The sequence below is a fragment of the Doryrhamphus excisus genome, linkage group LG12 (genome assembly GCF_037039965.1).
Source record: "Doryrhamphus excisus strain RoL-2023G ecotype Guam linkage group LG12, RoL_Dexc_Guam_v1.1, whole genome shotgun sequence".
Classification (NCBI taxonomy): domain Eukaryota; kingdom Metazoa; phylum Chordata; class Actinopteri; order Syngnathiformes; family Syngnathidae; genus Doryrhamphus; species Doryrhamphus excisus.
In genome coordinates, this window is record NC_136368.1 from 1,766,768 (window position 1) to 1,794,354 (window position 27,587).

Here is a 27,587-nt window from a genome sequence, read left to right on the forward strand (position 1 = left end):
AGTGACGACTATAGAACGAACTTTTGTATTTGTGACGTCACTTCCTAACCTTGCCTCCTGTAGTTTTTCCTGTCAGCGGACACCTTGCAGGGCCAAAGATCGTTGAGAGCTCCTTTGCAGTCATGTCGGCAGCTGCTTCGGGGACCAACAAGGCTGCACACGGCGACGGAGCCCCGAAAAAGAAAAAGGGCCCAGGCGCTTTGGCTACGGCGTACTTGGTCATCTACAATGTTGTTATGACAGCGGGGTAAGGCTAGCATGTGGCTAATGCTAACGCTGCCATGGAGCGCGCCTGCACTGGGCTGCTGATAATGGCTGCAATAATTAACCACAATAATAATAATCATACGACAGTAGTTGCATTTGTTTCAGCATTATTGTCTATTGGCTATTGTGACTGGCATGGTTTGAAATACCTTAGAGACAGTCTCGGCATGATTTAACGCCGATTAGCTGGACGTGATTGAGCACCATGCGTTTATGATTATCATATCGCATATCTTTTGGTTGCAAATTCTGACCAAAAGAAAGATGGCGAGAATTGAAGACTGATTGCTACCTCAATCTCTATTTAGGGTTACAGATTTGCAAAAATGCAGGTTTGTTGTGATTTGTGATGGTAAAAGTAAATAATGCATTAGATTACAAGGAGATTCTACAGAAGTTGGTGATTAGCTTGACTCAAGAACTTCAAAGTATATTTTCTGGGTGGTGGTGGTGGAGGGGGGGGGGGGTGTTGTACCTCTTGCCGTTCCAACCAGTCGGGCTACATTGTTGGCATCATAGTCGTCACCTTATAGCATTGAGAAACACACACTGATTGTGTTTCTGGCTGGCTACATTAGTATGTGTGTACAACGATGATAAATATTATTATCCATAATCAGGGGCGTCACTAGGTTCTGAGGGGGGGGGGCTTAGCCCCCTGGAGATGCACAGGATATGAATGAATGTAGTAGACATTAGGAAATCCAATAAACAAATAACGAAGAAGAACTGGGATAAAGGCCTATTTTAGGGGGTCTTCAGCCCCCCTAAATAATTTGATATTTTTTATTGTTTTTTTTTACAAAAAAATCTCTGACAAATTTTATATAATAGGGCAAGAATAGGAGTTAAAATAAACATTATTTTATATTATATTTTATATTAATATAATCTACTACTACTAGTAGTAGTAATCAGAAGGATAATAATGATGGTAATAATAATTAATAATGAATAATATAATAATCATCTATATGTATATGCATATATAAAAAAATCTCTCTAGATATTATAATCATTATATTATTAATTAGCCTATTATTATTACTATCATCATTATTCTTCTTCTGATTATTACCACTACTAGTAGTAGTAGCAGTAGATTATAAATTAATGACAGGTAATGACAGGCATCATGTGTTTCCTCTGAGGTGCTCCCACCACGAACACCGATGGTCTGCTGGTGTTTTTTTCAGGTGGTTGGTGATTGCTGTGGGTCTGGTTAGAGCGTACCTGGCCAGGGGAAGCTACCACGGCCTCTACTACTCCATCGAGAAGCCCCTAAAGTTTTTTCAGACCGGCGCCATCCTGGAGGTCAGTGAACACAAGCGTGGTGAATAAAACGTGTTTTTTCATGCAGACAAAAACAACACGAGAAATAAGTGAATTGTTATCTTTTATTTACAGATTGTGCACTGCGCTATAGGTGAGTTCAGCCTTCTGTACGTAATAATTCTATAAAAATATTTGCATTTATTAGCCTTTAACCTTTAAGATATTACGTTATTATTATTATTTCTACATATATTAAATTTTGAAGTATTTAACATGTTTGACATTTTAAATATATCGTTATTTGAAGAAATTGTGTACTTTTGGCTTCGGCCACTAGAGGGTGCGATAGCTTACAACCAAAACTGCTTCTGGACACCTCACGAGGTTCACAATCTTATACAATAATTTTCCTATTACAAATACAAAAATCTAATAAGTCAAATGTGATATTTATTCTGCACCAAGAGTGTCAAAATATTAGGAACACTTACTGGATGTTTACTGTGTGTTTGGCGTTCCTTCTCAGGGATCGTGCCGTCCTCCGTCGTCCTGACCGGCTTCCAGGTCATGTCCCGGGTCTTCCTCACCTGGGCTGTCACACATAGCGTCCGAGAGGTGAGCTCGGCATCACACACACGCACACACGCACACACGCACACACGCACACACGCACACACGCACACAAACATACGATAATGAATAACAATAATAATCACATTCAGCGTGCTGTACAATCTGCCATTTGATGATGAGATTGTTTCAACCTCCGCTGATACACTGTAGGTGGAGGCGGCGTGAGCACGTAAGTCACATGACGTCTTCTTGCAGGAATGAACCTACTCAACATGGATGACTTGCTGTGATCATTGTATGATTCTTCATTTGTTGCGAACGTGTTTAGAGGTAGGGATGGGCATTTGATCGCATTCATCTGGAGATGCGATGATAAAATCGAAAGGAGTAGAAACACTTTTACTTGTCTCTTTGAGGCGAAAATTCCATCAAATTCTTTTTGCACTTTGAGTGGGGTCACTTTGTCACCATGTAGCCTATGGACTGATCCAATTCATGAAATTAATATTTAATTACATAATATGCTACTTTGATATTGATATGCTATTTTTCTTTATGTTTTCAGTGTTTCTCATACATTTGTTTACCCCCCCCCCCCCCCATAAGCACATTAAAACACAGCTGCGTTGCCAGACAAATAGAAGACAGTGCAGGAGGGATCGGTGTTGGTAACTTATAAATTAAGTGATCGGACCCCTCTAGATGCTCCTTTTTCGAAAAAGAAATCTTTTAAAGGCGACTCCTGACATGAAAGCATGTTTTGTTCTTCTCAAATCCTCAAACAAGTCAATGAGAACACAATATGCGGTTTTTAAATGAAACCTTTTATTATTAATTGAGAAAAAAAGCCAACCAACGACGAAAACATGGATCAGTGGTGAACCTTCCCAGAAGTGGCCGGCGGTGACGACTCACCCAAGAGGTCACAAAAGACCCCACAACAACATCCAAAGAACTGCAGGCCTCACACTAAGGTCGGCGTTCACGACTCCACCATATCAAGCAGTTATTAGCTTTAGGGGACGATCATTATTTTATTAACAGGGCTAAGTAGATTTGGATATTTTTTATCCCTTTTAATAATAATAAGGTTTATTTAAAAACTACATTTTGTTAGTGTTGTCATTGACTAATATTTCAATTGTGTGACAAAAAATCATATCACTGTAAGAAAAGATAATTAAGTCCATTTTACTGATTAATGTTGAGAAAAATAAACACTAGAGAGGATGCTAAAGTGTGAACACGCTAATTTCACGCTAGCTGGATCTTTGCTATAAAAAGATGCCGAATCAATGCTCATCCTAGTAGAGGAGATGACCCGTGTGTTGAATGCTAACCGTTTCTTGCCGTTACTAAACTAACATCCGAGGAGGGCATCCTGCAGTGTGATGTGACGTATGAGCATGAAGTCCACATTTATCTCTGCGTGGGCTCCAAACGTCTCACTGGCTTGTGTGTGTGTGTGTGTGTGTGTGTGTGTGTATGTGTATGTGTGTGTTTGGTGTTTGCAGGTGCAGAGCGAGGACAGCGTGCTGCTGTTTGTCGCTGCCTGGACCGTCACCGAAATCATCCGCTACTCTTTCTACACCTTCAGCCTGCTCAATCACTTGCCCTACCTCATTAAATGGGCAAGGTAGGCGGACATTTTTGTAGTCCTTTACAAAATTCATGAGACTCTTTCTCATTTGGTTCTTATGTTGGCCTATATGTTAGCATCACAGTGATTATTAACCTAGCTACATGGGGGGGATACACGGCACAGACAAAAGTATCGGGACGCCTACAAGGAGTGAAAACGTCCAGGGTTTGCGGCTTGAAATGCCTTTTTTGGTCGAGATTGATTCCCTTGACTGACTATGGCGGTATGTGCCAATTTCAGGTACACCTTCTTCATCGTGCTCTACCCGATGGGCGTGAGCGGCGAGCTGCTGACCATCTACGCAGCGCTTCCCCACGTGCAGAAGATGGGCCTGTACTCGGTCACGCTCCCCAACAAGTACAACTTCTCCTTCGACTACCACGCCTTCCTCATCCTGGTCATGATCTCGTACATTCCACGTACGTAGACTAACAAAAACTGTCGCACCTAGTAAGGCGGGAAAGTTTCTGTGTAGTTTTCTACAGGACTGTAATCTATTTGTGGTGGGAGTTTGAATTGGCCATGGCCTTTTTTTATGGACGCCAGCTGAAGGGAAGCTGCGTGACTGACTGTCTGTCCTCCTGATCTCGGCAGTGTTCCCTCAGCTGTACTTCCACATGATCCGGCAGAGGAAGAAGGTTCTGGGCCACGCTGGTGACTACAGCAAAGTGGAGTGATATGGAGCCCGTCGCCAATGAGACCCCAGAGCAGAGCAAGCAAGCAAATGAAGCGGACTCCAACCGTGTCCGCTTTCAACCGAAACAAAACGGACCTCGTGCGTGATCCCGTGATTTGGATTTCATTTGGTTTTCCTCACGTCTGCTGCTGTTTTCTTCATTTTGTCTTTTATTTATCAACTTAAACTGCCTGAGTAAGCGTGTCGCACTTAAAGATGCACTGAATCCACTTCCGCTTCCTTTTTTAACAAACCTCCATGCAGCTTTACCCTCTTTAGACGCCGTTTAGTCGGAAGAATTAACTATTTCAGCCGGTTTGCGAACAATAAACCTGTTTGGATCTTTGTTTTTGCATCACTTCTCTATCATATTTTACTCTTACTTTTTGTGATTTTTCTTTCTTCATGATTGAATGCTAGCATCAGTTTTGTTGTTGTTGCTCCTTTTGTCCGCTAATAGTCATGACTTGTACTGTTTATCCTGAGGGATTGGCTTTAGAACCTTTCCATCTCGTCAGCCCCCTTATTGATGATCCTCCATCGTGTCTTTTGTTCAGTTTAAACAATCAAGGAAATGACGACGTCGCTTTTGAGAGGTAGCATTCCTTCACTTTAGTCCGGAGTAAATTTAAAGTTGCCTGTAATCTCATTTATTCCCTGCAACTAGCCAGCGAGCTAAGTGATTATACAGACCAAACAAATTCCAGATATTGTAGATGAACTTGACTTAGTAGTTTAAAATAACTAACTTTAAAATGTTTGTACATGCGAGTTTATATGGACAGAAAGCACAATGTTGTTGTGGTAGCACTGTTGGCCGAATAAGTGTCATGATAATTTGATTAAGTTGGTACCCAAGCCTGGTGAATTTGTCATAAAGAATGTGTGAACTGAAATGTGACTCTTGTGGTTGTCCAATGAGGAAGTGAACTTTCAAATATAACAAAGAAATACAAATAATTACATGTATCTCTATTGTGATGTTGAGCAAAGATTAAAATTAAGAGTGTGGGGAAGTCAAGACACAATTAACAAAAATAAAATTACAATTTTAAATAAAAAAAAAACTAATGTTCCTTGTGCAATAAGTCCTATATGTACAATATATCTCTTAATTTTTTAACAATTCTTATTATATTGCTTTAGCTTGAGTCCAGTGAAGTTATTACATCCACAATGTCCTATAAATTATTAATTATTTTAATGAGTTCTCTTAAAAAGTACGACAAATTAACGATCTCATAAGAAGGCCTCTCATAGTGTGTGTGTGTGTGTGTGTCGTACATCCAGCTGTGTACCAAGTCCCGCCTATCTCTAGACTGACGGCCTGGCTGTCCAATGGTAGCGTGTGTCCGTGCAGCCCCGCCTTCTTTATGTACCCCGATAGAAGCCCGGGCACGTCAGGCTGTGAGCTAATACCGACCGAGGCAGCACATGTCGGCTAGCGGGGGAAGGGACCTCGCAGGCCGTCACGACTGTACCCTTCCGAAGTACCCGAGCTGTGATTCGGTACCGATGGCGACGCTGAGTCGAACCCACCCCGGCGACGGTGTTTGTTCCTTGCGTGTGGTCGCTCGGTGATGCTTGTTTAGCGGCCAAACGACGCTGGTTCCTCCGCGGCGCAGGTGTAGAAGCGGCAACAGAACAGGAACCACGGGAGCCATGGGAACTACTTTCTATTCACCGCCTCTGCGTTCTCTGTCTTCGGGGAGCGAGCTGCCAGGTTCCCTCCGGATGGTTTCTAATTGGGCCCAATGAAGTGGAGGCGAACCCACCTGGAGCTAATGATCCCGCCTGTGGAGGACCAGGTTCCCCTGTGACTTGGATTGATTTTCCCTCGGATTACGACGATGATGAATGTTTTGCGACGGCAGTTTGACGTTTACGTGTTTGGATGTTCTGGTTCTGTTTTTTTTAGCCAACCGGCTCCCAATTCGGGGTTTCCCAGTCCATCATGTCCAGATCCAACAGCGTGAGCCCCCCCGGCGCCGGCGGGCCCAACCTGAGGGGCGGGACCGAGCACAGGTCCGCTTGGGAGGAGTCCGAGTCGGTGACGAACGGCTGTCCGTACTCGGCCAGGCGGCTGACCCGTACCAATAGCCGCTGGAGGGATGACGACGACCTGGTCCGCCGCCGGCCGCCCCCGCCCGGCCGCGTCCCTACCACCGTCAGCAGGGTCAGCTTCCGCTCCCGCTCGGCGTGGCAGGAGCACGGCGAAGAGCTGAGAGCCAAGTCGGTGGAGCTGGGCCTGGAGGAGCGGCGGGGGGCTCAGCAGGAGCGGGAGGTGGCCGAGCTGGGTCTCTCCGCGGCGGCCTGCTGGAGCGGCGTCATGCACGTCTTCAGCTCCAAGAAGTTCCAGTCGGAGAACCTGGAGCGGCTCTACCAGCGCTACTTCTTCCGCCTCAACCAGAGCAGCCTGACCATGCTGATGGCGGTGCTGGTCCTGGTCTTCACAGTCATGCTGGTCTTCCATTGCTCGGCCAGGACGCCGAGCCCCAGCGTGCCCTACGTGGTGGTCTTCTCCGGGGCCATCTTCCTGACCCTGGCGCTCATGGTGGCGTGCAACCGCAGCGGCTTCCAGCAGGACCACATGTGGGTGGTCTGCTACGTGCTCATCCTGCTGGTCCTGGTGGTGCAGGTGGTCGGCGTCTTGATCGTGCAGCCCCGCAGCGCCTCCGAGGGGATCTGGTGGACCGTCTTCTTCATCTACGTGGTCTACACCTTGCTGCCCGTCCGGATGAGAGCCGCCGTCATCACCGGTCTGCTGCTGTCCGCCGTACACGTCAGCCTGTCCTGGATGCAGAACACCCCGGACCCCTTCCTCTGGAAGCAGGTAGGTCCCCCATCCGACGCTCGGGTCACACGGGTCAGGTCACTCGGTTAGTTCCGGTCCTAGTCTAGCGACACTGATGGTTGCAATCTCCACTGACTGTTTTAGTTAAACAAAGTAGAACTTTTAGAGGTCAAATGTTAGAATGCAGTATTCACAGTGGTAGTAGTACACAATCATAAACACATTCTTAGTGTAATACATCAAAAGTGAGTTTAATTATCTTTATAAAGTGCAAATCGTGTATTAGAGCTAGACCTAAAGTTGAGACCCATTGGTATTTTGGGGTCTTTTCACCTCTAGATGTTCCCTATCAGAGCTTCTCTGGTCTGGTCAACACGTCATTGCGGCTTAAGAACGATCTCTGCTGAGATGTACACGCTTACTACATGGAGGCTAAACAGACAAGGTCTGGCTGGACAAGGAAGTGTCTGGAAAAGATCCTCGCATGGATGAAACCTCATGTTTACATCTCGTCTTCACCGTCTTTCACTGAGGGACATTTTAGGCAAACCTTGTGTACCGTATATCTATTTCCTGTATCAACTTTCTATTTTGACATTCCACATTGTGCAGCACTGCCAGTCAATTAAAGCTACAGTAAGTGTCCATAGCTCAACCAAAACTTTAGCATTTTTGATAAAATTAGATCAAACTACATTCCATCTTATCTCCAAATTAGGTTCCAGATGATCTCTCATATGCATGGTCTCATTTTTAGCAGGTTATTGTTTGCCTTATGTAACATTTTGAGCTGTTTGAAAGTTTACCATATCAGCGAATTTGAATAATTGTGATTTTTAGGAATAAAGGGCTTGTGTGTTCTCTATAACTGGAATTGTGTATTATCCTGACTGATCTTACAGTTAGAGGGTGACGTGTACTCGTGCAGTTATTTCCTCATATGTCTACACAATAGCAGACATGGTAATACCAGAGAACAATAGGCATGTATAAGGGAGGGATTTTTTAGTTTTAGTTTAGTTTATTCAGTATTAAAGTATCACTTTGTTATATATTTTTAAATCTGGGAATTCCAGCTAATTTCGTCATTTATTATAACACATAGAATGAATAATCCCGAATAAAAATCCCCAATAAAAACATGGCTTTAACCTACGGCAAGATGAAACGCAGCTCTGAACCCCCGACATCACTTCCTGTCCGCCACTCACTCCATTCCCCTAGGCAATGCACTTATAGCAAAGCACATAACCACTAGTCTTAGGTGTGTCTTAAAGGAAAACTGCACTTTTTAAAAATTATACCCATCATTCACAATCCTTATGTAAGATGTGAACAAATCTCTCTTTTGTGTGCATTCTAAATATGTAAAAATACCCAGCTAATAATGCGCTTCATTGGAAGTACCTAGTAGCATCTCTGCTACTGCTACTGTGTTTTGGTTTTGAGTTTGGAAAAGCTAACGCTAGGTGTAGGCGTTTGTTTCAAATCAAAGCACCCAGGATGGAAGTTCCGGTAATGCTTAAAATGACCAAAATACGGTAAAATACTGCCTGTTACTACATAGGTACAATAAAAAAGTGCAGTTTTCCCTTTAAATCTGCATGAAATGAAACCAACACCCGAGACGTTGCCACCCATTTCTTACACCACCCAATCAAAAAGCTCCCTTCCACTCTTCCACGCGCATTGTCATCAAACGTGCGTCAAGATTTCATGTAGACTGAAGTTGTGTTTTAGTGAGAGTGCAGTTTTTTTTCGGAACTCTTCATTGCCTATTTTGGGTTTTGTCCCTCTGTGACTGTTTTGTTTCCCACCCTCCCCTCTGTAGATTGACAGGGGAAGGAATGTAAACGGGGGTCGGTTGGCAAGGCTTCAATAATAACAGGGTCGTAATTGAACTGCCGCTTGCTTATCATGTGGAGATTCAAAACACATGTCCGGTGCTTGATATATATGGAATACATATATAGCCATATACAATGAGTCAAGTGAGGTTTTAGTTTCGGGAGGGAGTTGAGGGAGGGTGTGGCCTAAGGAGATCCACACCCGATGTCATAATTATTAGGCATCTTCTTTTCCTCTTCCTGAACAGGGGACAAAAAAAAAACAAAAAAAAAAAAAAACGACATTTGAGAAGGTCTGACATGGTCCAAGTCTTTCAGTGACACCTTTACAATCCGGGCACCCCAAAGGCTCACAAGGAAGTCCAAATACATTCCCCCGTGAGTCGGCAACACCGTGCTCTGGTAGCTTAGCAACACATTTCCTCTTTGTTTAAAAAAATAAAAATAAATAAAAAATGCTTCTCTGCTGAGTGCTCACCTTTCAACCTTCTAATTTTTTGTCCACATTAGTCGCTAGCGTAATAAGAGAAAGGCCTCAAAATGTAAAAGTTGTTTTTTATAGTATGTATTTATGTAAAAGTCACATGTATTCATCCTTTGAGAAACGTACAGGCAGCTATTTAGACACCTTCCCAACAGCAAGCTGGGACAACCTGCATCCGTGCACCACCGCTGGCCGCCCCCAACACACGGAAGTACAGTTGTAGCGCTCGATTTACGACCAGGCTAAAGGCTAGACCGAGATTCCAATTCCATCAAATTTCATTTGCGTTCATAAGTGGTGAGTACCTACTGTATACATCACTAGGTTCTGAGGGCGGGGGGGGGGGGGGGGGGCTTAGCCCCCTGGAGATGCACAGGATATGAATGAATGTGGTAGACATATTCAAAAAATCCAAAAATCCCCAAAACCAAATAAGGAAGAAGAAGCGGAATATAACTTTCCCACTTTTGGACAGATTTAGTAGAGATACTCAATAGTTTTAGGCCACCATTAAATGTACACAAGTACACACAATCTACACTGCAAAACCGCTGCTCAAGCTCTGCAACCATTCTGTCCAGTAGACAGTCATCAATGATATCATAATCATTATTATATTATTCATGAGCCTATTATTATTACTATCATCATTTATTCTTCTTCTGATAATTACTACTACTGCTACTAGTAGTAGTAGTAGGCTAGTATTAGCCTGCTTATTGGCTTGCTTATTAGCCTGCTTTTGCCCTATTATATGACATTTGGCAGAGATTTAAAATATATAATATAAAATTATTTAGCAGGGCTTATGAACATTTTAGAGGCTATTGCCATATTACATGAAATTTGTCAGTGATTTTTTTGGGGGGAAAAAATAATAATTAAAAAATCAATAAAAATATCAAATTATTTAGGAGGGCTTACGAACATTTTAGGGGGGTTGAAGCCCCCCTAAAATAGGCCTAATGACGCCACTGGTGTACATTATGTAATTTTAAAAAGGAGAGTGACCCATCAGCGTCGTCCAGATAGTCGTAGTACGTAGCGGATGTTAGCTTTTGCGTCTTTCAGGGGCTTACCCCATTACCAGTACATCAGAGTCACTGGTGGGTAAATGTTCTCAATCTGCTGCTGGCAGAAGAATAGCAGTCATCCTACTGTACAGTACAGTACAGTATGTTGACAACGTCAAGCTAGGCTCACAAGATGCCTTCTGATGGTTATTGGACCGCACTCTGCACCAGTAACAACCTTCATTCGGGCCAAGGATGGACCCGTCTTGATGGACAGCCAATGGGATCCTCCAGCTGAGGGCCAGTGACCTATTTTGGGCTGTTGTTACTTTCCATGTCCATTTCAGTCAACAAATATGTCATCTTTCAAGCAGATAAATGATAGAACATGCAGTGAAAATGAACCAAAAACGCGGTCGCTCATGTGAGAGGCGTCTTGATCCTCGTCCACGCCACAGAACGGCTGATCGCCTCTCGGCGTGCAGCACATGACCCGCGTCACGTTATGCACAGCCAACAAAGTGCTCACTGTATTGATCCAATGTGCGCTAACAGGGCTTTGCGGTGTACTATACGGGCCTACTTGGGTACTAACTGTACTTGTTTTCCATTGACATAAAAGCTGCAGGCAACGTGTGTTTGATTCCAGGAATGTTTGACATGCATAAGAAAGCCTTTGTTGACACCCAACACTGCAAAGATTCACACTTGAAAAGAAATGCTTCATATGCTGAAAACATGTGTTTATTTTATTAGTGTTGTGTATTTTTATTGTAGTGAAACTTATCTTTCTGTCTCTTTGTGACCGCTTTTCCTTCTTTCTTTCTCTAAACCGGTGCATGACTTTGTCTTATGATGTTTTTATTACAGTCCACAGTATTGTTCTCCTTTTTGGGCTATGAAAAAGCTAGAAAAGTACAATGTTGTATGAAGAATATCTACCGAATCAAAAGGTGCTCTGCAAAAAAAAAAAAAGATCCAAAAAATATCTAAAAATGTATTATTTTTGAAAATTAAAAAAAGTTTATTTTGGATCATGTTCCCCATTTTTTTTTATATATATTTTTTCTCCCTTTAACTTTGTGTTTGTTCTAGCTCTATCTCTATTTTATCTAGCTCAATATTTAAAATGTTCCATGTTTTTGTATTTATTTAATTTTTTATTACATTTTGTCCTGTAAGCGCTTGATAAAACCAATTAGTATTGGTATTATTATTATTATTATTTTTTTTTAGAGATGTTCGATCAGCGATTAATAGTGAATATTCTATCCAATATTAGATAATAAGATGGAGGCTCTCACTATAAACCAATGAAATCAAGACAAAGCCATCATGTGATTGTAATCAAACAATAAAGGACTGTCATCCATGTTTTGGCTGTCCTATTTCCAAATAGGGTCCGAGAGCGAGTGGGGCGGCAGTATTAATAGAATAAGAGCGCTTCTGGGGGATGTTTGTGTTGACCTGTTGAAAGACTTCATCTGCTGCATGCCGTTTCCATGGCAGCACGGGGGAGGGATGCTGCTGTCCAGCGCCTGGAAAAGCTTTTTTTTTTTTTTTTTTTTTTTTTTTTAAAAAGTGCTCCCTTTCCGCCTGAAGTGAAGGAAACACGAACTTCCAAACTTCCATTTGGATCAGTGTTTTTACGACAATGTCTCCCAGGTAGCTAACGAGCTAGCTGTGTACCTTTGGACTTTGACTAAGCCTCTTAGGAACTGCTACTGTTTTTCATATTTGTGCCACCAAAGGCTTGACTGTTCTATTTTGGGACCTAAATAGTGCTGTTTGTTCACTTCAGTTCCAGTTTCAGTTTCCATTTGTCCACTTTTAGGGATCTGTAGGTGCTCTATATGCCAAAATTGTAATTTTATTTGAATGCGAAATTGACCATAGTAACATAGTAGCATTTTTAGCCATTTTCATATGTGGACATATGCTCGATGTTAGCATACTAACATGAGCATATTAGGAGTTTTAGCAATTTTCATGTATATAAACTATATAAAAGGAGACGCTTGGTGCTATCATGCAGAAGTACTGGATGACTGGATGAGGTTTTTTTCAATATCTTCAGTGTAGTGTGCTTTTAGACGGACAGTTGTTGAGAAGAGCGAAGTGTGCTTCCATGTCGGTTGCCAAAAGTCTTAAAAAGAGTATCCCGAGGTGTCTGATTGCTTGCCAAGTCGGAAACACTCCAGCTTTGTCTTCTTATCAGACCAGGTTGTTACGTGTTCTAATGTGTTCATGAGCAAGGGCGCATCAATCCATGACTGATATGCAGCAAGCGTCAACTGTATCATTTTGTTCCACAGCTGGTGTCCAACATGCTGATCTTCTCGTGCACCAACATCGTGGGCGTGTGCACGCACTACCCTGCCGAGGGCTCCCAGAGGCAGGCCTTCCAGGAGACCCGGGAATGCATCCAAGCCCGCCTGCACTCTCAGAGGGAGAACCAGCAGCAGGTGAGATTTGAAAAACATTCAATTATGGAAGGATTAGGTTTCCGCCCCGCGGCGCGTCAACGGCACACCGTGGTCGCTTCCGACACGTCACGCCCGGAAATATTTCCTTCTCCCGGCAGGAGCGCCTGCTGCTCTCTGTGCTTCCTCGACACGTCGCCATGGAGATGAAGGCTGACATCAACGCCAAGCAGGAGGACATGATGTTTCACAAGATCTACATCCAGAAGCACGACAACGTCAGGTAACGCTTTCAATTAATTAATTAATTAATTATTTAATCATTCGTGTGCCTGAAAGCTTCGCGCGGCTCGGTTCGTACCTGAAGTCGTAATAAACAAACGTGCGGTGCAGGTTTTTAGCCATTAGCAAGGTGTGCAGTCAGGAAGCAGACGGATGTTTTGGTGCTGCCAGGTTGCCCCGCAGGTGTTCCTCAGCCTGATGTTTGGAGTCATGAAGGCCGAATGCAGCCTGAGGAGAGAATGAGGAGGCGAACACTCGGCGGGTTCACGTGGAGGTTACAAGCTCAGCTCGGAAAACACACGGCAGGCTATGAAAACATACATGGCCGCCACGAGACATAAATACACACAGTGGAGAACGTAGATGCGAACAACGGCGAGGAGGAGCAGAACAATGACAACTAGTTTGACCGCTGTGTGGTATCGAGTATGGACACTTCAGTTGGGTGTCCGGGGTAGTTTTTACATTCTTTGGGTAAATACATCTCGCTTCGGTTGGCTTCCTTTTTATCAGTACTATTTCACATACCATACAGTTGAATTCATATATTGGGCCTATAATTACCTAAAAACCTTAAATCCAAGGAGGTGTAATGTGCAATAAACCATTCTTATAACTTGGAAAACAAATGTAAATTAGGGCTGCACGGTGGTGAAGTGGTTTGCATGTTGGCCACACTGTCTAGGTTTGCAAAGCTCAAGTTTTAACTTCATTATCAGAATCCTATCTAGTTTTATTTTGAAGGGAATGTTCAGTATTGCTTTGAGGGCATTTGGTCAAACCTTGCAGATGACTAACTTATACAGTAAGTAGCTGTAAAAATGTTTTTTTCTCAGTCAGACTGAGAAGATTTGGACACAAAGTTCATTCAAACGCCGCCTCATAGTCCGTCCATTCCAGTCCACTCCCGCTGCACATGTAGCATAAAGAGGGCGTGCATTGTGGTCCACACAGGATGTGTCATTGAAGTAAACCCTCCAGACTGTGCAGGCGTGTGTGTGTCCTGTGACTTGCCTCTGATTTTTTTTTATTTATTTTTATCTTAGGCTGCGTCCTGAGGGCGCGACCTACAAAGCTGCTTCCAAAAAGAAAGCATTGTGTCAAACTTGCTCTTTATGCTTCATTTGAGTTTCTGCTGTGGTCAGCTTTCAGTATCATTGATGCTCACTAACAAAATGTCAGCAATGAGTCCCTTGGTTTCGTATTGGGATTAAATCATTATCAGTCTTATCCTCACGAGGGTCGCGGGGGGTGCTGGAGCCTATCCCAGCTGTCTTTGGGTGAGAGGCGGGGTATACCCTGGACTGGTGGCCAGCCAATCACAGGGCACATATAGACAAACAACCATTCACACTCACATTCATACCTATTTGGAGTGGCCAATTAACTTAGCATGTTTTTGGAATGTGGGAGGAACCCGGAGTACCCGGAGAAAACCTACGCATACACGGGGAGAACATGCAAACTCCACACAGAGATGGCAGAGGGTGGAATTGAACTTGAGTCTCCTAGCTGTGAGGCCTGCGTGCTAACCACTCGAACGCTATGCAGCCACAGTGTTATTTAATTATTATTAAAAATGTTTATTATAAATAATTAAATAAATAATATATAATTAATAATAATAAATACACAAATAATTATTTAAATATTTAATTATTAGTTATTAATTGCTTTGAAAACATCCAGCATGAGAAACCTCGGTTACCATCCGCCCCGGTTAGTGTGTTTTGTAGTTTACACCAAAAATACAGGAAACCCTCGTTTATTGTGGTTAATTGGTTCCAGACTGGAGCATAAGTGAATTACCATTTTTTGCCATTATTAGAGCCCTCTAGACATGTAATAGCACCCCTATAGTCAACTTTACACCATTTAAGGCAGTTTACCTTGTAGGGGAGCTGAATCGGGATGGACAGGAAGTGACATATTTTGGTTCAGAGTTGCATTTTAGGTTGCTTTTGGCCATGGCCACAACAGTAACCTGTGTTGTTATTATTGACATCATTATTGATACATTATTTTTACGGAATGAGGTCAAAGGTTAAATAATTGCCTGCTTGTTTTGTTGTGTTTTGTGCAGCATCCTGTTCGCCGACATTGAGGGTTTCACCAGCCTGGCGTCTCAGTGCACGGCCCAGGAGCTGGTGATGACGCTCAACGAGCTCTTTGCACGTTTTGACAAACTAGCGGCGGTGAGGACACACACACACACACACACACACACAAATGACAAGTTAGGGGAAAAATTGGAATGAAGTGGCAAAGTTGCATCCTTTCATTTTGACACTCCTGATTTAGCTAGCGTCCCTAATGAGGTAGCCAAGATCAGGACCAGCAACCTGCGCCTTTATTTTGAAATCCGTCATAATGTCAACACACACGACGGTCATGAGAATCATGTTCTTGTGTTCCCAGGAGAACCACTGCCTGCGCATCAAGATCCTCGGCGACTGCTACTACTGCGTGTCAGGCCTGCCAGAGGCCCGTGCTGACCACGCCCACTGCTGCGTGGAGATGGGCTTGGACATGATTGAAGCCATCTCGTAAGACCCGCCCCCCAACTCTATATAACGTCAGCATCACCATGTCCGCCGTGTCCTGTTTTAGGCTGGTTCGCGAGGTGACGGGCGTGAACGTGAACATGCGTGTGGGCATCCACAGCGGCCGGGTGCACTGTGGCGTGCTGGGACTCAGGAAGTGGCAGTTTGACGTCTGGTCCAACGACGTTACGCTGGCCAATCAGATGGAGGCAGGCGGGAAAGCAGGGTGAGTCCTCCACATTTGACAGTACGCTGCACGAATCCGCTCCACCTTAACGATGTTAGTCTTGATCTGAACCCACTGACCAGATGTCGTTCCTGGTTCGGATTTGGGCCGTTGGTGTGGATGTTCCTAGGCCGCAGATACGCTTCCATCCCATAATCATTCAAAATATGCCAACACATGTGTTGTCCGTGCAGGCGTATCCACATCACTAAGGCGACACTCAACTACCTGAACGGCGACTACGACGTGGAGCCGGGGACGGGCGGAGAGAGGAACGCCTACCTGAAGAGGAACAACATCGAGACCTTCCTCATCGTGGGCTGCAGCCAGAAACGGGTACACTCCTGACTCCATGAAGTATGTTACCAAAATGGGCTAAACCAAGGGAACAGTCCACATCACGGGACGCAAAATGTTAGCATTGTTAGCGATTTAGCCAAGTTTTCATCCAACAAAAGCAGATTATCTTTTTGCGGTTAGGGTTTTAGCACTTTGGCAACAACAAAAATATTCCGTTTTCGCAGCACTTTTTGTTCGCAAAGCGCAGCGCCTTCCTAGTACATTGTGCTAGCATGCTAATGTCCACATACTAGCATTTTTTTGCTGTTGTAGTGTAGAAGCATATAAACACCACTATCATGCTAGGTGTTGGCATGCTAACATTAACTTTGTAGCATTTTTAGCCATTTTCATATGTGGACATTATGCTAGGTGTTAGCATGCTAACATGAACATGTTAGTAGTTTTCACAAATTTCATATATATAAACCATATAAAAGGACACACTTGGTGCTATCATGCTAGGTGTTGGCATGTTAGCATGCTAACAATATCATAACACTGACATTTAAGATAAAACAATAACATTTTTAGCATATTCAGAGGTAGCCACCTATACCAACAGCGCTATTATGCTAGGTATTAGGATATCAATTTGCTAACATGATAACATGGCACTTCCTGCTAACCCAGAAGTTAGTTCTTAGTTGTTTAGTTTAGTTAGTTAGAGACACATGTCCTCCAGACAGTCCATTTGTTTACATCATTTTACGCCATCTTTGAAAGTATACGCTGCCATTATTTAGGCACTGAAAAATCATTCTGGAGTGTTTTTATTTATTTTTCTCAGAAAGAAGAGAAGGCCATGATTGCCAAGATGAACCGCCAGAGGACAAACTCTGTGAGCCACAACAGCAGCCACTGGACGGACAGACCCTTCTACAACCACCTGGCCAACAACCAGGTCTCCAAGGAGATGAAGAGGATGGTGAGACACTTGATGGCCTCTAGGGGCGCTGTGAATGCCAGCATTGCGTCAACTTAAAGGAATTCTAGTCTCTTGAACACAAAACGCCACATTATGTTTGATGGGAAAGCTATAAAATAACGTAACAATCATTGAAATTGTTACTACGGCAACATGATGTAAAAAGGGGTCCTAATCGAACTCTTCTCTTCTTCACCTGGCAGGGCTTTGAGGACCCAAAGGACAAGTGAGTTGTAAAACCAAAGTATGATGACTTTATTTGGTGCTCCGCCTCCTCACGTTCATCGTTCATCGCCTGGCTATTTGTGCTCTTCCTGTTGCTATGGAAACCAAACCCCGCCTCCCTCCCCCACGCTGGCTTTGTCGGGCCATTACCACCATGGACGCGGTTAATGGACGTTGTTAATAATCAGGACGCAGCAACACTGCTGACCAAAGCGCGGCGGCATGAAGCTGGAGTCCACACAAGTCATTGTCGTTTGAGCGCCTCTGTCGTGTTTCGAAGTCTAACTTGAAGGAGCCGAAAGCCCCACGCCGGGAGTCCGCGTGCGTCGTCGGGTGTTGTGCTGTGAAAGTAACGTGGTGTTTTTATTCAGGCATTTCATCTTCAGACACGCGCAGGAGAACCTCAACCCGGAGGACGAGGTGGACGAGTTCCTGGGCCGCGCCATCGACGCTCGCAGCATCGACCGCCTGCGCTCGGAGCATGTCAAGAAGTTCCTGCTCACCTTTAGGGAGCCCGACCTGGAGAAGAAGGTCAGCTATTGTAATGAATACTACTACTACTACTACTAGTACTAATACTACCATGCTGCTTCTGCGCGGTGCAGTATTCCAAACAGGTGGACTCCAGGTTCGGTGCCTACGTGGCGTGTGCCTCCCTCGTCTTCCTCTTCATCTGCTCCATCCAGATCGTCATCATGCCGTTGTGAGTCCAGCGTTATGAAGATTGTACAGTTCAATGCAAAAAATTACATAACACAAGAATTGAACGAGGACACGCACGGTGGATGAGTGGTTAGCATGTCGGTTGTGTCTGCTTTCGAATCTCCATTCGGGGATCTCTGTGTGGAGTTGGCGTGTTCTCCCCGTACTGGGGGGTCCTCCCACGTTCCAAATCCACCAAGTGACGGACGTGTTCCATTTGTCTCCTTCCAGGACCAGCCTGATGATGGGCTTCTTCATCACGTGCCTCCTCATCCTCACGGCGCTGATGTTGGTGTCCACGGTGTACTGCTGCTTCGGGGTCCGTTTTACCCACGTCCCGATGATTGCATTGGTGTTCCTAATCAAGTGTCCGCTGGGTGTCTAATGTCGGGTGGTCTTCCCGGTCCAGATCTTCCCGGCCCCCCTGCAGACCCTCTCCAGGAGGATCGTTCAGTCCAGACTGAACAGCACTCTGCTGGGCGTGGCTACCATCCTGGTGGTCTTTCTCTCCGCCTTCGTCAACATCGTAGGTGGTCGTCTGTCGTCGTTCCCTTTTTTTGGCTTCCTCCTTAACCTTTGACCTCTCTCAGTTGACCTGCAGCGCTCGTGATCTTCGTGGGTGCATAGGGGCGGAGCTTAACATCAGTCTGGACGCCGTCAACGCCTGCCACGCCCGCTTCCTCAACTACAGCCTGGACGCTCCGCGCAGCCCCTGTGGAGACGACGACGCCCCCTTTTGCAGCTTTCCTGAGGTAGCGAAGTGTAAAAAGAAGCCAAGCACTCGTCATTTTATCCCCTAAAGGCAAACATGGCAGCCTTGCATCTCGATTTCTAACATTAAGCTGTCAAGGTCTTCCAAGTGTAAAAAGGAGTGAAGCGGTGTTAGCCATAGCAATTAGCAATTCATTTGTCGGCATGAAGGCTGGAGACGCTCCGTCCACGTGTTGCGTTCAGGCGTCCGCTGACCTGGTTTGTGCCTCTCTCCTTCCCCCGCCAGTACGTGTCGTGGTGCGTCCTGCTGAGCCTGCTGGCGAGCTCCGTCTTCCTGCAGGTGAGCAGCATGGGCAAACTCTTCCTCATGCTCTTCATCCAGATGCTCTACCTGCTGGTGGTGGAGGTCCCCAGGGTCGCCCTCCTCGACAACCACGACCTGCTCGTCATGGCCAACGCCGTGCGCACTCTGTGAGTCAACGTGCCGCGCACCAACATCGTCTTTACGCTGTGTACGCTCTAGTGTACTCTATGTATATTTATATATGTGCGTATAAAGTATACTATACACTGTATGTGTGTTTACAGTCGCGGGGGATCTGTTCCCAAAATAGCCTGCGATAACTGAAATGAATATGGTAATGCTAATGGTTTCATTTCATTTGAACATGCATCCCATAATCAGTTCCCAGTTCCACATGTCCAAAAGGAGTAGGAAGAAGCAAAGCTTATTAAATCCTACCCCTCCATCTGGTACTTTTACAATCACTAACTGTTACATTTGTTCACTTCCTGCTTTCCTAATATAATTTAAGGTTTTTTATTTTATTAAATTTGTTCACTTCCTGCTTTCCTCATATAATTTAAGTTTTTTTTAATATTTATTTTATTAAATTTGTTCACTTCCTGCTTTCCTAATATAATTTAAGGTTGTTTTTTTTAATTATTTTATTAAATGTGTTCACTTCCTGCTTTCCTAATATAATTTAAGGTTGTTTTTTTTATTTTATTAAATTTGTTCACTTCCTGCTTTCCTAATATAATTTAAGGTTGATTTTTTTAAATTTATTTTATTAAATTTGTTCACTTCCTGCTTTCCTAATATAATTTAAGGTTGTTTTTTTAATTTGTTTTATTAAATTTGTTCACTTCCTGCTTTCCTAATATAGTTTAAGTTTTTTTTTTTATTTTATTTTTGTCATGTACCGAAGTACGAGGTCATATGATCATACAATGACATACTGGGATGTGTTTTATATACAGTTTGTGTGTAACTAACTGGTATTCTTTGCTCCACCCCCCCAGTGAGACCCTGAATGGAACAAGGTGAGATGACAAAAATCCTAAACTTTATTATATAGTTTCTTATGTAACATGTACTATGTTTGTGTGTGTGTGTAGCTGCGTGGTGGACTCCAAGGTCCCTCTGAAGATCATGACCCCCGTGGTCATCACCGTCTTCGTGCTGGCCCTCTACCTTCACGGCCAGCAGGTGGAGTCCACCGCCAGACTGGACTTCCTGTGGAAACTGCAGGTGTGTATTAACAGGAGTTGGCGCTCCTCGTCAATAGGGGGCAGCGTGTTCCTACTCTGTTCCGTATGTCTGAAGAACCCAGGACACACACACCACTGCTATTTCACAACTTATTTTTTGGGACATTTTAGGGTTCTTTGAGCCTTTGAGCAATCACTACAGTGAGAGCCACTAGGAAGGTGTTAGTGGAGCGATGCTGCCACCTGGTGGTCTGTTATTGGTGTTGCTGGAAGAGTTGCTGTGTCTACTAAGGCCTTCTTCTCCAGATTGGACAGTTATGTGTCTGTTTTGCAGGCGACGGAGGAGAAGGAGGAAATGGAGGAGCTTCAGGCGTACAACCGCCGCCTGCTCCACAACATCCTGCCCAAAGACGTGGCGGCCCACTTCCTGCAGCGCGAGCGCCGCAACGACGAGCTCTACTACCAGTCGTGCGAGTGCGTGGCCGTCATGTTCGCCTCCATCAGCAACTTCTCCGAGTTCTACGTGGAGCTGGAGGCCAACAACGAGGGCGTGGAGTGCCTGCGGCTCCTCAATGAGATCATCGCCGACTTTGACGAGGTGGCGCGCCGCGGCGCGTCGGCCGCTGTTTCGACGCCGCAGGTTTCTAACGTCTGTTTTGAAAGCATCCTTCTTCTTGGTCTCTAGATCATCAGCGAGGAGCAGTTCCGCCAGCTGGAGAAGATCAAAACCATCGGCTCCACCTACATGGCGGCATCGGGCCTCAACGACGCCACGTACGACAAGGCGGGGCGCTCGCACATCCGCGCCCTGGCCGACTACGCCATGAGACTGATGGACCAGATGAAGTACATCAACGAGCACTCCTTCAACAACTTCAAGATGAAGATAGGTCAGCTGCACTCCTTCTCCTCCTCCTCCTCCTCCAGCCAACCAATCACCAATCAGGACCTTCTTATCCTCAGGTCTCAACATGGGTCCTGTTGTTGCCGGGGTGATCGGCGCCAGGAAGCCCCAGTACGACATTTGGGGAAACACGGTGAACGTGGCCAGTCGCATGGACAGCACGGGAGTGCCGGAGAAGATCCAGGTGACGTCAATGATGCTAAAAAGTACTCATCCATCAACTCAACCTTTGCTAGGGCACATGCTGCAATGTCAGGCGGTACCACTAGAGGGCAGACGTCTCCATTCATGTGTTTGATAAACATACTAAACAGCCAAACTGGTAATGGTACAGTATTACTGTAGAACTAAATAGTGACCCAGATGACTTTCCTGGAGAGGAAGTCCGCTTAAAATGTCCCCTGACACGCTAAACGTTTATGAAAAGTTCCCCCGGATAAAGGTTTTCTCAAGACTCAAGTCTGTCTCCATGTCCTCAGGTGACAGCGGACTTGTACCAGGTCCTGAGCTCCTACAACTACTCTCTGGAGTACAGAGGCCTGGTCACGGTCAAAGGCAAAGGAGACATGACCACTTACTTCCTCATCAGCGGACCCTCCGGCAGCTAACGCACTCGGTGGACTGCTACGCCGGTTCTGGTTCCGGTTCTGGTCCATCCATCAAGCAGGCTGGAGGGACTCAGCTAGGAGTGACAGGAATCTGGATCCTGTCCAGCTGAGACCAAAGATGTCAGAGGAGCGTTTTAACAACGCGTCTTGAAGGATGGATCCCTCCTTAAATATGGGAGGTGCCACAGCGTTTACAAAGAACTGAACACATTTCAGCATCAAAAACACGAAAGGATGTCAACAAAGTTTCTAATTTTCTACTTTGGAAAGAGCAAACGCTATCAGATCTTTGAGAAAGTCTATATTTTGTACAAAAACTCATAGTGACTTGTTAGCAACACCACGTTGTGAATGCCAATGCAAGACAATGTCCACCCCCGCCCCGCTCCCTCGATGGTACGACCCAGTGAATGTCCAATCATGTTCAATGAGGCCTTGAACCCCATCAGCTTTTTAGCTTGTTTTTTAAAACGCACTAATCATCTTCAACTTTTTTACATAAATACCGATGCATTACTATGACAGTTTTTGGGCCGCATTGGGGGGAAAAAAAATCTGACATTTGGAGAATAAATTTGACAAGATTAAAGTGGTAATGTTACATGTCAGAGGGCAAATAGAGCTGAGCTCTTCAGGAGGGAAACCTTCCTCTTGCTCCAGACAAGCTTTTATTTCCAACATGGCAGCACAAACAAGCTTAGCATGGACCCTTCCACATGCCAAAGGCCCCTTTGCATAGCTGCCTCAGGAATGCCTGCAACATAAACATTCAATCTACGTCCCAACGGCTTTATTCTTATAGAATTAAGACTTTTATTGTAAATGTATGACTTTATACTTGTAAATTTACCATTTTTGGTCATAAATTTACAACTTTATTCTCAAAAATGATGAAGTGTGAGGGTCTTATGTGACCTTTGACCTTGGGCAAAGGCCATATTACTACATTTTACATTTACCACGTTATTCTCCAAATTTCAGATGTTTTTTTTCTTCAATATGGCCCCAATACTTTTAGCAACAGCCAATAATTTTTCTACGTTACAACTTGGTCAGCATGACAATGTTTAAAAAAAAAAACTATTTCAATTGAAAGTAATTTTTAGCCAAACAGGATGTTATTTTTGAGTGTTTTCACATCATTCCTGTCACGTTTGACCGCGTATAAAACGTCAACACAACAATCAGGGATGCTGAAAAGTGGACTTCACACACAAGGAGAGGAATAAAAGATGTTTTATTGTTCTTTACATGGTTGATAAAACAACTGAACAAACAAGCGTTAGAAAGACGTGACCCAAGTGAGGACAAGTGACAGAAGATGGATGGATGGATGGATGAAAGACGTGTGGTTTTGAGGCTGAATGTTTTTGTTTACATTTGGGATGTGCCAATCTCACTTACAGATAGCTGAACGATGAAAGTACAATTCCAATAACGGGGTTTTGGTTGCTTTAATATTTTGATTGGAGGGTCTGCAGACATTAGAATGACTAGTCCTTCCTGTTTTTATTATGAGGCTGCGATAACCCCCAAAAGTCCCCAAACAAGCCAGGAGGTGGCGCTGTGGCCATTCAAACATGACACATTGCAATCCTTTCAAGGTAATTATTTAGGCTTGATGACATGTTGGCACAGCTGAGTGAGATTGATGTGTTCTCTCGTCTGATTGGCTGCTCAGTGATCACATGACAAAACCATGAGCCAAAGTAATAAATAATCTCGGCGTGAGAAGAAAAAAAAGGCATTGCATAGCTTGAAAACAAAATTGTGGTCAAGTTAAACACGTGTGTGTGTGTGTGTGTGTGTGTGTGTTAAAATGCACCTGCAGCGGCTGTAGAACATCTCCCTCTCCTTCCAGTTCCTGTTCCAAAAGTCAGATAGCGGTGCTTTCAGGGTCAGACGTTATAGTCGGGCGCCTTGCCGAGCGGCTGCCTGAGGTGGATATGCAACGTCATGGCGGCGGCGACGGCCACGTGGAAGAGGATCTGCCACAGGTTCCTCAGCTGGTAGAGGTACATGTTGCACACGCAGACCAACGCCAGCGCCAGGAAGGACTTCAGGTTCCGCCACATCGAGGCGTACGCAAACAGGAAGCACTGGAACACAGGTGGGATGTTGGGGGGGGGGGTGTCAAACATCGATTACCGATGATCGTTTGTTGCAGAAGTAGCAAAATGTGTTATCATGACAGGCCTGGTGATGCTAATCTGGGTCGCCGGCATGTAGCATGTAGCGTGTGATGCTATCTAACCTGATAGACGCAGGCGGCGGTGCCCAGGAAAAAGGCGATCACGTAGCTGAAGTCCTCGTCGTCATTCTGCACACAGCAGGGTTTGTGATGGAAGAGGAAAAGTACGTTGGTGTGATACGAGAAGCACGGACTCACCTGAAGGATGCTCTCGATGGCGTGGACCCCTCGCAGCAGGTTGAGACCCCCGCAGAGGACGCTGAGCACGCAGGACACCACGCCGGGCAAAGTGACCGGCTCCAACATCTGAGTAGGAGCTGAACACGCCAAGGAGAGAACGCGGGGACTAAAGGCGGACACGACAACACGGTGACTGATGAGCAGTGCTCCTACCGATGCCCTTGTACTTGGAGGACGAGCGCGGCGACAAGCCGTTGACGGCGTGCAGGTCGTCGGGCGACAGCTGGTAGGGCGGCCTCAGCTTGATTTCCGTCTGCATGTCAGCCAGGTTGATCTTGGTGGAGAGCGAGCGAGGGCTGTTGTAGCGCTGCTTGGTCTTCTGGATGAACGTGTCTGACGTGAGACCACATCACAACAAAAGGATCTTCTTTGTGTCAGGGCGGGGCGGGCGTGGTGCGAGGGGCGGTCGGGGAGGCGAGACTCACCGAACTCAATGAAGGAGTACGGCCGCACGGCACCGCCGACCCGCTTGCTGTCGTAGGTGACGATGAACTCCTTCTGCAGCTCGTCCAGGAAGCAGAAGGCCAGCACGTTGGGGTAGCTTGAGGAGCACACCATCAGGTAGCCCACGCCGAGCGCGCTTGTGAAACTGACAGATCCTCCATCTTATCTTATGACGTCTTTACTTTTCACGGTAACAATTAACATCGGAACTTGAGAGTCCTTACTTGACATTGTAGGGCCCACTCCTTAGGGTGCAGCGGTCAGGAAACTGGCCCAGCTTCTTGGACAAACCCTTGAGATGTCTCTTGGTCTCCTGGAGGTCCTTGTCCTGCTCGTAGTCCGTGGATGCCGACAGGGGCAGCCCATCCCCGACCCGAACCACCGAGGCGAACAGCACCGTAGCCATCTCAGAGATGTCCCGACACACCACTCAATCTATGGACATTTTAGAAAATCAAATCAACATATTTTTAACAACACTATTCTACTATTTTAATTAAGGGGTTAATGCACGTGAGCAACACCGGAAGTGTGAAAATCACGACCATGGACAGCTCCTCTTGTGAATGGAACCCGCCTTGTTTTCCCCAGCAAGATGATTTCAACGTTTCACATTCAAATTAAACGATTTCCATGACTAGAGTGTTCAACTAAATAAGGAGCAATCAAGCTGAGACGAGAGGGATAAACAGAAAACACCACAAGCTAAACACAACAGGCTAGCTAGCATTTGAGACGAACAAAATGGGTCTCTCGTACCTTGTATAAAATACAACGTAAACGTGTCGTCGATGCTATAAACTATATAAGAGAAGAGTAAATATAATAAATAGTATTATTACCATTTACAGAGAGTATATGCTTCTGACAGGTTAGCCACTTAGCAGCTAATAGCTAATCACACACAACACAGAGCGAACGTTTCCGTATGGCTAACGTTAGCATGCTACGGAACTAAACCGAGCTAGCTTCATGGTGACAAGCTAACATGGCGGAAACCCAACTGTCGGTTTAAATTGCGAGTTCGTCTTGTGTTTACGACCTGAAATGACAAAGCGGCATCTTTTAAGATTGTTCGAGTCCGTCAAAGTGGTGAAAAGTGAGGCATAAAAGCAATCAGCGCCACTGCTGACGGTACGTTTACGTGGCTCCTTCGCTAAGCATTGTGGGAAGAAAAAAACAACATAACTTCAGGACATCAGCTTGCCATCAACATGTTCAGACACAGCTGGTGTTTTCAACCTAATGGAAACCCCTAGTTAAGTTATTTATATGTTCATATATTTTTTGTTATTTTTTTCCTCGCCATATTTGTATTTTGCTACTTTATTTGCCTTTTATTTAGCGTTTGCCTTTACTTGGCCCTTTTGTCTCCTACGATAGCCTGTTTTGTCTTTATTCTGGAATTTGCTCGAAATTGTTGCCACTTTTGTATGTATATACTCTTTGTATGTTCATTGTTTGTGTTCTGTTAAAAAAACAACAACTTTCATTTAAAATTTTTCCAAAAACATGCATGCTAGGTTAATTGGCGACTAGTTATGAATGGTGAATAGTGTGAATGCTTGTTTGTCTATATGCGCCCTGTGATTGGCTGGCCACCGGTCCGGGGTGTGCCCCGCCTCTCGCCCGAAGACAGCTGGGATTGGCTCCAGTACCCCCGCGACCCTCGTGAGGTTAAGCGGTAGAAAATGAATGAATGACTGAATACAAGGCGGTACTTGAGACTACATTTCCCAGTAGGCCTTGCGCAATTGCCGACAAGCCGCTGTGTGCGCATGCGTGACTAGACGTGGCAGCACAGCGGCATCATGGCCTCTCGGAACCGCTTCAGGAGTCGGATGAGGGAGGGCAAAATGCTCTTCTTGGTCCTCCTGGTGAGTTTTTCGCGGCTATATTTGAAACAAACACACAATGCAGGTACGGTGAGGATCTCACGCTTGGCTGCTGTGGGTGATGGTGTTGTAATAAGTGAAGGAATCCCGGCTCCGTATATGCCACCTTGCTAGCCTGGAGAGCCGCTAGTTAAAGTTGACAATGTGGACCCAACTTGGTGTCCACATTGAACTGGCGGGTGTACACCAGCTGAAGGTCCTGTGGTACCGCCAGAACCACAGGAACCACAGGAACCACAGGCACCACAGGAACCGCTCCGTGGGGTATTTGTTAAGGTGAGCTCGCACACCTTGGACGAGGAGGTGCACTGCTAGCAGTGAGGTCATTAGAACATACCTGATGATCTTTATGTCTATGGAGCTTATTATGTCATTCATTACCATATGCAAATGAGTAATGAAACATGGAAGCATGACGAGTTCTTGAATGCAATTGAAGATTGCAATTGTGGCTGATGTTGACTTCCACTTTGGGTCAAAGCACGACCTTTTTAGGGTGCGTTCACAATTGGTCATTTTGGTGTGGTTAAAAAAACAGACTAGAATGTGTTGGTGATGGTATGGTAAGTGCGGTACGGTAGGGATGTAAATCTCTCTTGTCACAGACTCTTCGATATGCATCTCGTTACACAGGTTCCAATACGATTCAAAATTCTTTTAGAACGATTCAATACAGTGCACAAACAATATGATTCGCTATATTCTATATAATTCTACAGTTGCATAGGTACGAATGTGAGTGTGAATGATTGTTTGTTTATATGTAGCCTGTGATTGGCCCTGTGTACCCCGCCTCTTGCCTGAAGACAGCTGGGATAGGCTCCAGCACACCCCTGCAACCCTATAGAAAGGTGTAGAGTT

At 45.0% G+C, this 27,587-nt stretch overlaps 4 protein-coding genes across 7 annotated transcripts in view; 3 read left to right on the forward strand and 1 right to left on the reverse strand.

Annotated features, from left to right (window-relative positions):
- The first annotated feature begins 41 nt into the window (after window positions 1-41).
- Window positions 42-5,329, forward strand: hacd2 (3-hydroxyacyl-CoA dehydratase 2). The gene is made up of 7 exons (XM_058082029.2): window positions 42-247; window positions 1,464-1,581; window positions 1,675-1,693; window positions 2,069-2,157; window positions 3,630-3,751; window positions 3,998-4,176; window positions 4,352-5,329. Exons 1-7 carry the CDS (start codon window positions 123-125, stop codon window positions 4,432-4,434), a joined length of 735 nt encoding a protein of 244 aa, XP_057938012.1. The 5' UTR covers window positions 42-122; the 3' UTR covers window positions 4,435-5,329.
- Window positions 5,330-5,799: 470 nt separating this feature from the next.
- On the forward strand, window positions 5,800-23,206 carry adcy5 (adenylate cyclase 5). 2 transcript variants are annotated; one of them, XM_058081852.2, is made up of 21 exons: window positions 5,800-7,266; window positions 12,887-13,036; window positions 13,156-13,277; window positions 15,360-15,471; window positions 15,695-15,822; window positions 15,887-16,045; window positions 16,240-16,381; window positions 17,175-17,312; window positions 17,516-17,538; window positions 17,909-18,068; window positions 18,143-18,240; window positions 18,471-18,558; window positions 18,649-18,765; window positions 18,830-18,991; window positions 19,237-19,421; window positions 20,256-20,276; window positions 20,352-20,484; window positions 20,779-21,042; window positions 21,130-21,334; window positions 21,408-21,532; window positions 21,828-23,206. In XM_058081852.2, exons 1-21 carry the CDS (start codon window positions 6,388-6,390, stop codon window positions 21,954-21,956), a joined length of 3,540 nt encoding a protein of 1,179 aa, XP_057937835.2. In that variant the 5' UTR covers window positions 5,800-6,387; the 3' UTR covers window positions 21,957-23,206. The 2 variants fall into 2 exon arrangements, with proteins under 2 accessions (XP_057937835.2, XP_057937837.2); XM_058081854.2 differs by having other exon boundaries at window positions 17,924-18,068.
- sec22a (SEC22 homolog A, vesicle trafficking protein) lies at window positions 23,183-26,016 on the reverse strand. 3 transcript variants are annotated; one of them, XM_058082017.2, is made up of 7 exons: window positions 25,874-26,016; window positions 25,056-25,266; window positions 24,813-24,976; window positions 24,541-24,720; window positions 24,346-24,464; window positions 24,211-24,276; window positions 23,183-24,055 (listed from the first exon to the last, which is right to left on the reverse strand). In XM_058082017.2, the coding sequence occupies exons 2-7, from the start codon at window positions 25,235-25,237 to the stop codon at window positions 23,855-23,857; spliced, it is 912 nt and encodes a 303-aa protein (XP_057938000.2). In that variant the 5' UTR covers window positions 25,238-25,266; window positions 25,874-26,016; the 3' UTR covers window positions 23,183-23,854. The 3 variants fall into 3 exon arrangements, with proteins under 3 accessions (XP_057938000.2, XP_057938002.2, XP_078651186.1); XM_058082019.2 differs by having other exon boundaries at window positions 25,674-26,006; XM_078795060.1 differs by lacking the exon at window positions 25,874-26,016 and adding an exon at window positions 25,343-25,573.
- A 563-nt stretch (window positions 26,017-26,579) lies between these two features.
- Window positions 26,580-27,587, forward strand: part of pdia5 (protein disulfide isomerase family A, member 5) — a 34,794-nt gene continuing 33,786 nt past the window's right edge. The window contains exon 1 of the mRNA XM_078795050.1: window positions 26,580-26,708. Within this exon, the coding sequence (XP_078651176.1) occupies window positions 26,643-26,708 (66 nt within the window). The 5' untranslated portion in view covers window positions 26,580-26,642. The remainder of the gene's footprint in view (window positions 26,709-27,587) is intronic.

What these genes read in the sequence shown, in the direction of transcription:
- hacd2 (XM_058082029.2), top strand. Translation starts at nt 123, where the DNA reads ATGTCGGCAGCTGCTTCGGGGACCAACAAGGCTGCACACGGCGACGGA. An exon ending in TCACACATAGCGTCCGAGAG is followed by an intron (nt 2,158 to 3,629) that starts GTGAGCTCGGCA and finishes TGGTGTTTGCAG; the next exon opens with GTGCAGAGCGAGGACAGCGT. An exon ending in TACCTCATTAAATGGGCAAG is followed by an intron (nt 3,752 to 3,997) that starts GTAGGCGGACAT and finishes TGCCAATTTCAG; the next exon opens with GTACACCTTCTTCATCGTGC.
- adcy5 (XM_058081852.2), top strand. Translation starts at nt 6,388, where the DNA reads ATGTCCAGATCCAACAGCGTGAGCCCCCCCGGCGCCGGCGGGCCCAAC. An exon ending in TTTGAGGACCCAAAGGACAA is followed by an intron (nt 17,539 to 17,908) that starts GTGAGTTGTAAA and finishes GTTTTTATTCAG; the next exon opens with GCATTTCATCTTCAGACACG. An exon ending in ACTTCCTGTGGAAACTGCAG is followed by an intron (nt 20,485 to 20,778) that starts GTGTGTATTAAC and finishes TCTGTTTTGCAG; the next exon opens with GCGACGGAGGAGAAGGAGGA.
- sec22a (XM_058082017.2), bottom strand. Translation starts at nt 25,237, where the DNA reads ATGGCTACGGTGCTGTTCGCCTCGGTGGTTCGGGTCGGGGATGGGCTG. An exon ending in GTACTCCTTCATTGAGTTCG is followed by an intron (nt 24,721 to 24,812) that starts GTGAGTCTCGCC and finishes GTCTCACGTCAG; the next exon opens with ACACGTTCATCCAGAAGACC. An exon ending in CCGCCGCCTGCGTCTATCAG is followed by an intron (nt 24,056 to 24,210) that starts GTTAGATAGCAT and finishes CCTGTGTTCCAG; the next exon opens with TGCTTCCTGTTTGCGTACGC.